Source organism: Eurytemora carolleeae, unplaced genomic scaffold, assembly GCF_000591075.1.
Source record: "Eurytemora carolleeae unplaced genomic scaffold, Eaff_2.0 scaffold684, whole genome shotgun sequence".
Lineage (NCBI taxonomy): Eukaryota > Metazoa > Arthropoda > Copepoda > Calanoida > Temoridae > Eurytemora > Eurytemora carolleeae.
This window is the reverse complement of record NW_019396580.1, coordinates 191,300-204,393: the sequence shown is the minus strand read 5'-3', so window position 1 is coordinate 204,393 and position 13,094 is coordinate 191,300. Positions and strand designations below refer to the sequence as shown.

General features: G+C 32.3%; 1 protein-coding gene across 2 annotated transcripts; it reads left to right on the top strand.

The window, feature by feature from the left end:
- The first annotated feature begins 4,962 nt into the window (after positions 1-4,962).
- On the top strand, positions 4,963-11,645 carry LOC111705855 (zinc finger C2HC domain-containing protein 1B). Of its 2 annotated transcripts, XM_023478547.1 has the most exons (7): positions 4,963-5,209; positions 5,350-5,401; positions 6,067-6,150; positions 8,497-8,558; positions 9,793-9,882; positions 10,120-10,194; positions 11,083-11,645. In XM_023478547.1, the coding sequence occupies exons 1-7, from the start codon at positions 5,162-5,164 to the stop codon at positions 11,143-11,145; spliced, it is 474 nt and encodes a 157-aa protein (XP_023334315.1). In that variant the 5' UTR covers positions 4,963-5,161; the 3' UTR covers positions 11,146-11,645. The 2 variants fall into 2 exon arrangements, with proteins under 2 accessions (XP_023334315.1, XP_023334316.1); XM_023478548.1 differs by lacking the exon at positions 6,067-6,150 and having other exon boundaries at positions 4,973-5,209.
- Positions 11,646-13,094: the final 1,449 nt, after the last annotated feature.

Sequence of the window (13,094 nt, the reverse complement as noted above, 5' to 3'; positions counted from 1 at the left end):
ATAGATATTTTATCATAATCAACATTCAAAGGTTACCGAGTCTAAAAGAGTTTTTGCAAATGATAAACATATTATCAATGGTGTGTGAGAATTGATAATAATGGGTTTGTNAATATATGGAATGGGGAAATAAAAATAAGTCATCTATACTGAAAATTTGACAGCTCATTTATAAAAGCCTGCAGTGCAAAAGGACCCCTCGACCTCACATAACCTATAATAGACCTAAAAAAGGGTGCGACCTAAAATGACCTAACCTGACCAAAAATAACCTTAGACTAAAGTCGCCTAAGGTTGGTTTGGGTCCTCCGACCTACCTCGACCAAAAATGACCTAAGATTAAGGTCGCCTAAGGTCATTTTAAGGACGTTTTAGGTCGCCGACCTAGATCGACCTAATTCAGACCTTAGACAACCTAAATTCAAGGTTGGTTTACGTCGGTGGTTTGCGGGGTGGAATCCACCCAAGAGTAACTGCCTGTTCAGAGAAGTAAGAGAGCTGACAGGGGTGTTTTCTACCTGGTCTCAGATTTATTACGAGCTCAAGGGAATTCAGAATCTACCTAACGAATGTGGAAACCACCGAGTTCAGATCACCAATGTACAAGACATAAATCTTTTAAGAACGGCAGAGAACACAGAGGTCGATCTTCATCCAATTAGTCCTGAAGAGCTAAGCAATGCTGCCGAGTTGAGATCACTGGCCTTGTTTCTACGGTACAAGATGGAAATGGGAGAAGGACAAAGAAATGAGCTGGGAATCCAAATGTCCTGTGAAGCCAATGTCAAGGAACCCTCAGAAGCTCCGCCTCATCATTTAGGTGGAGGAGTATTTGTGTTTAAACAAGGGGAAATCGTCTATCAGTGTTCCTGTTCTCAAGTAACAGTCAAATTAATGGAACATTGTTACCTCGATATCCAAATCCATCAAGAGAAAGAGTACAGGTACATCTCCATTGCCAATAGAATGTTGGTCACTTCATCAGCTCAGGAACCCTGCGTGCCCCATTTCTCGAAAGCAATGCAGGGAATAAAAAATTGGATTAGGATAAGTCCCAAGCTCAGGTCCATTCCTCGGCCACGGTCAGAGACGAAGGAGACTGCCCAAACTCATCATGAAGATGAATTGGGTTTGTACACCCAGGCGGAGGAACGGGATTTTGACCATATTGCCGGTTTGGCTTATTATACAGCCCAGGTTCAACAGCGGATTGTCCATGTGGTCTGCAAGAATGATGAGAGCTGTGATCTGAATCCATTACCAGGAAGTCCATCATACTCTTTGACGAAACTAGAACAAGAAGCTGAAGATTTCATAACATTGGGCGGATGGAACTTTTTTCTCAAGAAGGTATGGGAACCAGTGCAGTATGCAATCCGAGTGTATGCAACCATAGGAGGATGTATTACCACAACACAGTGGGCGTTCTGGGTCTTAAAGGTCATGAAAAAGGGACTGGGCGCCTGCTGCAAGTTCCCAGTGGCGGAGAACAAGTTCAGCGACGCCATGCTCATAGAGCTTATGGGGGACTCACACCATGCTCCCTCCGCCCCAGCAAGGAAAGGCTGAGTTCGTTTTAACCAAAGGAAAGGTTCTGACGGAGAGGTAGAGTTGGGAATCTCTACTTAACGCATGACCGCGGTCATGATCAATTCTATCATCATATTCCATGATGATAGAATCAAGGGTGGATGTAAACCCACCAACGATGTATATAGATTGCATACTGTATCCTAGTTCATTCAACCCAAGCCAAGTCTTATCATCAGTTGAAGACTGGGTAAATGAATAACAATAATTTAATTACTTGGCATCTGTACCAACGGGGGAAGGAAATTTCCACAGAATGCGTATTTACCCAGCAAGACAACGGACATTAAATTAACATCAAATTGACATCTTTTTAGAGTTTAGTGACGTCATTTTGACATCACAAAAAGACATCAAATTGACGTAAAAACGTACCCACTTTAACGTCAATATGACGTCATATTAAGACGTTAGATTGATGTCAAATATCCTGTAAACCAAACTGCTTTCTTTATAATACATACACACTACCCAGCAATCACAGCAGGCAGTAGAATACATTTCAAATATAATATCAAGAAAATCTTTTCTGGAACAGGTTTTTATTTATCCGTTCACCAAAGGAAAAAAAAACGTTGGTTTTGTTAAAATTGTTAACTGAGAAGTAATTAATGGAAAATATATTAGAGTTGTATGCATACCCATAGCCTTAAAGGGAGTGTTCGCGAAAATGAAATTAAAGGGGTATAGGCGGACATCAAATTGAATTCGATAATGATCGTTACTAATTTTACTTTTATCTCTTGCATCTATAAGGAGGAAATGGTTAAAAACATCTTAAACCTAAGGACGTATTGTCCATACAAATTCACAAAGTTTCATTATTTCACTCAGATCGTAAATAATTCAATTAAATTCAAATTTAAACGTTCAGATATTACAACCTACAAGTGTTGAATTCAATTAAACTGAAATATGTGTGAACACAATTGGTCATAAGATTGGTTAAAGGAATATATCATCGTTTTTCTCTCTTAAAAAGGGACTGTAAACGTTATTTCAAGTGAACCTCCATGCAAAGAAGGAAATGCCGGATATTTAGCAGTAACCAATTTAAAACTTTGTCTAATCATTGACAACTCTATCTATGTGTTTATCTTTAAAATCTCTTAAAGGTATTTAAATTACCAGAAAACTTTGGTGTACGCCAAGGTTATAATGTATGGAAAGTTAATTGCAGTTGCGTATACTCTGCGTACATATTGAAACCTGTTCTCTCTGGGCGGAATTTGTAAACAAGAACAGATGCATCAGTGTTTGTTTAGTATCCGAGGAGGTTAAAAGCATTAAATTTTGATAATTTTGATAATTTACATAATAGTTTCCAATGACTAGAATATTTCATTGATTTTTTATGTGAAAGATGGATCCCATGTCAGGCTTCGACATCCCTCTTGTGTATACATTACCGCCAAGAGACAGTACACTGCAGTACAAAAGATGCGTACACCTCTGAAATAACTTTCCTTGCAATATAACCTTGGTGTACGCTATAATGTACAATTTAAAAACATCAAGTGCTCAACAATTTCCAGCAAGCATTTTGTAGATAAATATATAAGTAAGTCCGAAGTTCAAAGGGTACTGTTGTAAATCTGACACGAACTCTTTAAATGTGTTCACTTGAAATTACGCCTTATCTTCCACTTAAAAGTGTTTAATTCTGTTAGATGCATTCTTTGTCTTTACAATAAAAAATTTTAATTATCATTTTAATCACAATTGTAAGAATTTGTTATACTCTGCTAAATGTTGAGTTGAAACCAATCTTTAATGTTTATTACAAACAAAGAACCCCTCACATTATTCTCCAAAAAAAAATCTTCATAGAGTAGTAAATTTTATAATCTCCATACATAATCTTCAATTACACCTGCTTCTGATAATGCACGAAATATCCACCTGGCCCCCTCCCCTTTCCTTCCTGCCCCCCTGCCATTTCCCATTCCTCCCTTCTGACATTTGACATTTCTAAAATTTCTGCTTGATTTTTGATAATTGCTTAAACCACAAAAAAATCTTGAAATATGTTTGAACTGTATTGCACTTCTTCACAACATTTCATATTGCATTCATATCCGGCAGTTAATCTAAATGAAAGAATTAAACGCCAAACTCAAACCTTTAAATCCTCAAATAAAAACTTTTTAAGAACTAATTTTAACTCTTTTTAAAAAACATTAATTTATGAAAATCAAGAGAAAAAAATTTGTATATTGGGTATTTTTAAATCATTTCAGAAATGGTCATACGTATTTAAGTACATGGGGTTACTCACTTAAAGGATGATACTTGAAACTTTTCAAATTTTGAATTCACTGCCTTTAATGTAGTTTTACAATGGCATAATTAATGATTTGCCAAGGAAAGGAATAAGTTTATAGTCGCGGGAATTATATAAATATAAAATATAAGGTAAAAGACGGTACAAATTCCGTACAGTCGTCTCTGAAGTGTCATACTTTGTAGGTAAACCTGTAGAATAAAAAAAACACCATCTTTTTACAATGGCATAATTAATGATTTGCCAAGGAAAGGAATAAGTTTATAGTCGCGGGAATTATATAAATATAAAATATAAGGTAAAAGACGGTATAAATTCCGTACAGTCGTCTCTGAAGTGTCATACTTTGTAGGTAAACCTGTAGAATAAAAAAAACACCATCCTTGTAAAAATAATCTTAGTGCTTTAGTTAAACCACGCCTATCTTGTACAGTCCTTTTCATCAAGGGTTACATGATCACATTTATATTTCCGTTAAAAAGAGTGTTCTTAGATTTTTCTTAGATTTGATTATCTTTTTAAAATATTTTGGATCCATGTTTTGTAATCACTGCTGCCAGCCTTTTGAGGAAGGATGTCATCATCTTTCAATTTTCTAAATGCATTCATTGACAATTACAAATACATTCCATGGCAATATTTTATGCAGAATAATTATAACATCCATGTACAAGAAAATATTTCAGTAAAAATACCCTTTTCTTTGGTTTTTTTCTCCCCTTTTTTAACAACAATGAGTTTTTTGTTAACACCAAAGAGAATAGAATATAAATTAGAGAGGAATTTACTAGAAAGAAAGTTTAAAACGGCAATTTTGTTGTACTGTTTCCATACTGCAGGTGTACTTCACATATTCACACCTTTTGGGCCCTGTAATTTCATTTTACAGAAAATCTAAAATTAATAATAAAAGAAACCCAAATTATGAAATAGGCTGGTTTCTTAATTGACCAATGATCATTTCACATAGACTCTATGCCTTTCACTTTACGAACGATGATTTTCCATTATAAAAATAAATCAAATGATGTTTTTTTTCACCAAAATAATTTTATAAAGTTCATTTAACAGCTTTAAAAAATTCAAAATTGAAATGAATAGTTTAGGGAACATAATGTATTACTATACTCTACTGCATATAATTTGTGAACATTTGCATGATTAGTACACTTTGAACACCCTTGAAATTCCACTCTAATATATATTCTTTTCTTTTTTGTTAATACCCTTTGTTTAAGCATGCAAGGTTAGGAGAATGCGGAATAATTTCAGAACATTGATTCAGTCATGGGCAGTGGGGGTAGTAAGAACCTTAGTGCTGAGGAACATAATACGGTATTTATGTTAATATATGCTATATATTATATATAATATTATATGGTTTTTATTATTGTTATCTTTTTTTATTAATTATTATTTGTATTATTATTAATATCATTATTATTATTATTATCATTGTTATCATTATATTGAAGGGTCGTCGTCCATCCCAACACGAGTTGACGAATCCTCCACCACAATCTACAGGTATTAAAAGGACTTAACACGGTTGTAATAAGGGTGTGGGACCATTTGTCACTTTTTAAATAAAAATAGTTCAGTGCGTGTCTAAACAGTTTCTTTAATAAAAAACAAAAACTAATCTAAATTTTCAGTATTTTTTTAAAGGTAATTTTTGAAAAAGTTTAGATGTAACTAGTTTAAGAAGAACGTCAATGGTACCGAAAATAAAAGCTGTAAGAAAAAAAATTATTGGCCACAGAAAAGTAAAAAAAAACGTTGAAGGACTGTCCAACAAACATAATTAACATTCCACAAACTAATGTTCTACTTGAAAAATAGATAAAATAAATCATTGAACTTAAAGAAAAAGGACCATTACACATTAAACAAATTAAATCCTTCAAAAGTTCAAGAGCATTTTAAGTTTCAAGGTAAATTATAGAAATTGATTTTTTTGTCACTTTTGCTTTTTCAATTTCTTTCTCTTTGCTCCCAAATTAGTATTCCAAATTATAAATTCTGTTAGATCAACTAATTTAATTTTGAAATATTAGAGGTTTACACTATCAGGTTACAATTAATATGAATGAGAATATTTGAGTTAGTGGCAAAAACTCGATTCCACTACGAGAATTATTTCAAGAAATAAAATATATAAAGAAACTGTAAATTTAGTAAATAATTTTCAGAGCCAAATAAGTTCTCTGTGAAAAAGGGATTACTCGAAGTTAAAGAGACTAATTTTACTGAGTCTATTATGGGCAAACCAGAGAGTAAGAGTAAATAGACGTTGTCCTGCATGTACAATAATTAATTAACATAATATTTTCCTATGACTAGAATATTTCATTGATTTTGTATATGAAAGATGGATCCCATGTTAGGCTTTGACATCCGCTTTTTGTTTACATTACCGCCCAGAGACAGTACACTGCAGTACAAAAGATGCGTACACCTCTGAAACACTTTTCTTGTATTAGTAAAAGTAAATAGATGTTGTCCTGCATGTACTAATATGTACATATCATCGTTTTATTCAATGAACATTAATAGATTAAGCATGTACATTGTAAATTGTAATACACATTTGTACTTATGTACGCGTACTAGGTATACTGGCAATACACATTTACATTCAAAAGATGTGACACTATATATATATGTACATTATACAATTATACAATTATACAGTGTATATATTTGTACAATTAGCAAGCATATTGGGGTCCGTCCAGGTATACGAATTTTGGACCCCCCCCCCCCTATCTATTTTTTCAATAGAATTAACATATTTATTTAGGGTTAGGTTAGGTTAAGACACTTTCTGGGCCGAGCAGGCTAGAACAGGCTATTGGGCCAAGCGCTGCGAATAGAAAAGGCTAGGGGGCCGAGCGCCACGGCTAGGACAGGCTAGGGGGCCGGGCGCTACCGACACATGGTAAATTATATCCACGTCTTGCATAAAAGATCCATGTACAAAATTTGCAGGATGGGGTGGGGGTAAGGGGGGGGTCAAAATTCGTATATTAGGAAATTACCGCACAAATTGTACTTTACGTCAAACTAAAGTAAATTTCACGTTAGTTTGAAATCTTATATTTCTAATATTTAACCGAATCAATTTGTTTTTCTCATACTTACATCTTTCTCGCTAATTATTTCCTGTTCACGATCTTGCCCCTAATTATTTACTGCTAAAGATCCTGCTCCCTAATTATTTTCTGTGCAAAATCTTCCTCCCTAATTATTTTCTGGTTTAGATCATACTACCTTGTTTTCTGTACAAATAAATGCTCCCTAATTGTTTTCTGGTTTAGATCTTGCTCCCTAATTGTTTTCTGTTTAAGATCTTACTCCCAAATTATTTTCTTTTTTGATCTTGCTCCCAAAATATTACTACTTAAGATCTATGCTTCCTAATTATTTACTGTTTAAGATCTTGCTCCCTAATTATTTAATGTTTAAGATCTTGCTCCCTATTTATAATTACTGCTTAAGATCTTGCTCCCTAATTATTTACTGTTTAAGATCTTGCTCACAAATTATTTACTGTTTAAGATCTTGCTCCCTAATTATTTACTGTTTAAGATCTTGCTCCCTAATTATTTACTGTTTAAGATCTTGCTCCCTAATTATAATTACTGATTAAGATCTTGCTCCCAGATTATTTACTGATTAAGATCTTGCTCCCTAATTTTTTACTGTTTAAGATCTTGCTCCCTAATTATAATTACTGCTTAAGATCTTGCTCCCTAATTATTTCCTGCTCAAGATCTTGTTCTCTAATTATTTACTGTTTAAGATCTTGCTCCCTACTAATTTACTGTTTGAGATCTTGCTCGCTAATTATTTCCTGTTCAAGATCTTGCTTCATATTTGTTTTACTGTTTAAGATCTTGTTCCCTAATTATTTACTGTTTAAGATCTTGCTCCCTAATTATTTACTGTTTAAGATCTGGCTCCCTAACTATTTACGGTTTAAGATCTTGCTCCCTAATTATTTACTGTTTAAGATCTTGCTCCCTAATTATAATTACTGCTTAATATCTCGTTCCCTAATTATTTCCTGTTTAAGATCTTGCTCCCTAATCATTTACTGTTTGAGATCTTGCTCCGTAATTATTTACTATTTAAGATCTTGCTCACTAATTATAATTACACATTAAGATCTTGTTCCCTAATTATTTAATGTTTAAGATCTTGCTTCCTAATTATCTAAGATTTAAGATTTTGTTTCCTAATTATAATTACTGCTTAAGATCTTGCTCCCTAATTATATACTGTTTAAGATCTTGCTCCCTAATTATATACTGTTTAAGATCTTATTCCCTAATTATTTACTGTTTAAGATCTTGTTTCCTAATTATTTACTGTTTAAGATCTTGCTTCCTAATTATTTACTGTTTAAGATCTTGCTTCCTAATTATTTACTGTTTAAGATCTTGTTCCCTTATTATCTACTGTTTAAGATCTTGCTTCCTTATTATTTACTGTTTAAGATCTTGCTTCCTAAACTCTTACTGTTTAAGATCTTGATTCCTACTGATTTACGGCTTAAGATCTTGTTCCCTAATTATTTACTGCTTAAGATCTTGCTTCCTAATTATTTACTGCTTAAGATCTTGTTCCCTGTGATATTTGTGGAAGAAAGTTTGCTGAAGACAGAATAGAAAGACATAAGGTAGAAGTAATAGTCTTCCTGACTACAGTTATAACCAGCAAACTATGGGATAGAAAGCAAAACAATTTAGTGTATTTGATGATGTTACAAAGCAGAAAGTTTTACTAGACAATTATTAAATCACTTTACAGTGATATGGGTCTGTTTACTTCATGCGCAATTGCTGTGTCTAATGATCATTGAACTTTTTAAAGACATCTTTCTATTTCTGAGTTTTCTGGTTATTACTGTACTTAAATATAAGATTACCGGCATGAACCTGAGTAAATTGATACCAGGCATAAGAAATGTATTCACTTTGGTATAAGAATACATATATTCAAGTAGTAGGTACGTCACTCTTGTATGCCGAGTCCATTAGCGCCTGATCCAATTAGGGTTCAGTCATGTGTTTGTTGTCTATTCTGAACCAATAGAAATAGTTTGGCGGTAACATATCTTTCTATCTATCTCATTATCCAATTAGAGTTATGAATCCTTTAATCGGCGCTATCAGTAAATGAAAATATTTACTTCTACTGAAACTATAGTGACGTAACCAACAGAACACATAAACACCATTGTACACAAACACCAAAAAGAATACATTTTGGACTATAGAATGAATGTCTGTTACTTTAACATTTGACTTTAACCAATAATAAATCAGGCTGGTAACCAATCGGAATTTGAAATACCAGAGATGGAATTTAAAGAATTTGAGTCGCGGTTTAAATCAGCCAAAACCCGGTTTAAATTAAGCGCCGGCTTAAATCTTTAAAAATTTGATACAATTTTAAGTGGAACCAACCATATTTAAGCCGCGGCTTAAATTTAAACCGCCGCTCAAATTCTTTAAATTCGGCCACAGACTGTCTAAATAATTTAGCTTTTATGACAATTAAACAAAAGCTGACTACCGGACTATTATAAACAACCTAATTATAAGACCATTCACACTTTTCATATCATTTATTAAAAGACTATTTGTTCAATATTAAAATTATGAACTTTATCGCTTCAAAGTAAATAGTTTAACTAGATGGCTCTGTGTACATATTAAATTGCTAACATGAACCAGTTTAATTTTAATCAGTGGTCTCTGTTAAAATATCAATACAGTAACATTTAAAGAACCTGATTTTTTTATTTTTAACTCCACTTTAACGATATGCATGACGACGACTGTATTCAAATTGATAACTTGAGCCTATTCCACAGTTTTATGATTTTCACTGTATCTAACTAAATTAAGGAAATTTGCATGAAAACGACAACTAAAGAGAGGGAAGCATTTGATGTTAGAGAACAACGGTTGGACGGTACTGAAGCTGTCAACTATAAGGTTTGATATTTTATAATTCCATGCCCCCTTCTAATTCCTTATTATTAGTTTAAAGTTAACATTTCTTGTTTCAATATATAGTTTTAGCCATTCTTAATAAATGTATGGTGTAGTTTTGTTCAACTCGGCTTGGATTTAAAGATATTTATACGCCTAAAAACTTTGCAGGTTTGTCCCATTTCTAAGTGTTAAAAAAAAGGCAAGTGTTAGCTTTGAACTTATTTCCTCTGTTATTAGGATGTGGAAGTTGATACAGAGATCAAGAAAGCAGATTGGAAGAAAACTCACAGAGATATTATTAATCAAATAAAGGTATTTTATTCTTGTATTTTATACTTTTACAAGATTTTACATGATAACCCAACCTTTATCTTTTCAACCTAAAGTCAGACCTTAGATATTTCAAACAATGTATTTCTATTAGATCAAATAATATAAGCTTGAAATATGAGGTGTACATTTTTGGCCATAAGAAAATTTTAGTTTGCGACTAAAAAATTCAAATCTTGGAGGAGATACAGAGTGTTATTTGTCCGATACAATGATGATAATGAACGCCACGATATAAGTGAAGCTTGCGCAGCGGTACTGCGTGTAACTCTCGGTATTTATTGATTGTTGATGGAAGAAGACAACCTAGGCTGCTTTTTCAAATTCGTTAACAATGCATGAAGGATGTCTTAAATACCTCATGTTCTGGCATTTTCATCATTATTTTGTCTATTTTGTGATTTCAAATTTACTTTAAGATATGAAGAGTTTGTTAGTTCAGGCAGTTTTGGTTTTATTTGATATTTCTTTGAAATTTATTTCAATTTTTGGTCTTCATAAATGCGCTAAGCGGTGGTACGCGATGATATCAATATAATCGACAAGACGACTATTTAAGTTTTAATTTATTAACAAGCTTTTTTCGAAATACAAGTTTACATGTAATTAAAGAGAAGCTTTTTAAATTGACAGCTTATCTTTGTTTCCATATTTTTGTGTATCCATTTTTGTGTAAAAATCAAAATTCAATTAGAAAGTCGTCTTCATTATATTGATATTATCGCCTACCACTGTAGAAAAGCAAATCGTATTTCAGAAAAGCCAGAACTAGAATCAAGGATATATTTTCTGATTTTTATTTCAAAAATTGTACATGTAAAATGCAAAAGATCAAAGACTAGTTTAAAAACTTATTTTCTGTTTGTTTAGGCTGCAAAGAGAGACAGACCCGCTTCTGGGAAAAGAGAACCAGAGATTGAAATACTAACATAAATGTCGTCTTTCTTGAAACTTCCCTATGAACAAATTAATGATCTTTTAGCCACACTAGCTGAACTAAAAGTTTATCCGTCACATTTTATATTAAATCATATATTAATGCACAAAGCAGAATATTAATAAACATGATAAAGAAAAATACTGAAAAAATTTATTTTTATTTTGGAAAAAAAGTTTTTTTTTTATTTAATAAGGTTGCTTACTCTCGAACCTCGAATTACGAAATTTTATTTTCGAAAACAGAGAAAAATTACGTCCCAATCCCTCCACTCCTCTCTATACTCAGTGACTTGTAGAATATTTTGGTTATATATATGATTTTTTAAAAAAAATTGTTAAATTGAATTACTGTAGCCGAATTTTTGGGTGTAAATCGATTTTTATTGGATATTTTCCATATGTATATCAATATATAACCAATCAAATAAAAAAAATAAGTTGCATTAGTTTATTTTTGGATTCAGCTTTAATTATAATTACTGAAATTAAAGCAAAAATATGGGAAATTTATCTTATTTCTTATTTCAAAATAGTAAATACAAATTTAGAATATGATTGTAAAAATAAATAATAAATTTGCTATTTATATATTGTTTTATTGTGATACTTTTACATTTAGAAGATAACGGTAATTGCAGATACAGATCCTGATTTTTAGACAAAGTCAGGATCCATCCTTAATTTTTTAAGGAATAGACGTAAGTTATACATATGTACAGGTAGGGCTACGTAAGTACATATGTACAGGTAGTGCTTGGCAAAGTTCCGTGAATGAAACGGAGATTTACAAAAGTAAACGTTATTGTACGGCAAAAACTATTAATTTATAAATCGTTAACGATACAAACTATAAGCCGTTTTTGAAGAAAAAAATTAAGAGTTGAAACAAAAACGAAACGGATTGTTTTCATAGGGTGAATTTCGTGTTTTTTTCTGCATGAAATTGCATTAAACTTGTTTTTAAAAATGTGTTTACATGTTTGATGTTTTCAATGTCGTCTTCTGTGTTCGCCCCGTTAAAGCAGTAATAGACCATTAACGGCTACGCCCTTAACAATACCATTAAGCATTAAATTAACTTTTTCGGTGTTTCCCGCCATTAATTATGTAATAGCAGTATCGTCAATGGTTGTTGAACGTTTTCCCAAGCCGTTAATAAAATGTAGATCGTCAGCTATAAACGGTAACTTAAAAAAAGAGAAGTTTCGTTCTTATAACCCTCTAAAACTAACGGCTACCTTATTTTATGCTATTAAAACTAGCCGTTAACGAAAAAACATGAAAAAGTTGTAACGTACCAGTGATAAACACAAAGGATGATACTTCAGCAAAGAGAATAGAATATATATTAGAATGGAATTTACTAGCAAAAAAGTGTGAAACGTCCAATTTGTTGTACTGTGTCCATACTGCAGATGTATTTCACATATTTGCGCTATATAACCTTTTGGGCCCTGGAACATCATTTTATAGAAAATCTAAGATTAATGTTAAAAGAAACCCAAATTATGATATAGGCTAGTTTCATAATTGACCAGCAATGATCGTGAAACAGATTAAAGCGAAATTTCGCGAAAAAGCGAAAATATTCGCACTTCAGGAGCGAACGAAATGCAAAGAATGTGAAATTTTCGCGAAAAGATTTACCCGTTTTGCTAGAAACCCTAACATTTTGTCCTTACAGCAAACATAACGAAAGTATTTCGAAATAAAAACATATTGTGCTAAAAGAACAAAAACATCTAAATTGTATGCTTTAGAAATTTAAACAATTTTTATCATGATAAAAAAATTAGCATTATTGGTTTAATCTTTTCTAAGAGAAAAAAGGGTTATCATATTCTGGATATTTTTTTGTCTTTTTAACCTATTATAGGCTGAACATTTTGGGAAGCTGTTTTCCTTATTGTGATACAAATCTATAACTATTAATACATTTTAAA

What these genes read in the sequence shown, in the direction of transcription:
- LOC111705855 (XM_023478547.1), top strand. Translation starts at nt 5,162, where the DNA reads ATGGGCAGTGGGGGTAGTAAGAACCTTAGTGCTGAGGAACATAATACG. An exon ending in GTGCTGAGGAACATAATACG is followed by an intron (nt 5,210 to 5,349) that starts GTATTTATGTTA and finishes ATTATATTGAAG; the next exon opens with GGTCGTCGTCCATCCCAACA. An exon ending in ATATTATTAATCAAATAAAG is followed by an intron (nt 10,195 to 11,082) that starts GTATTTTATTCT and finishes CTGTTTGTTTAG; the next exon opens with GCTGCAAAGAGAGACAGACC.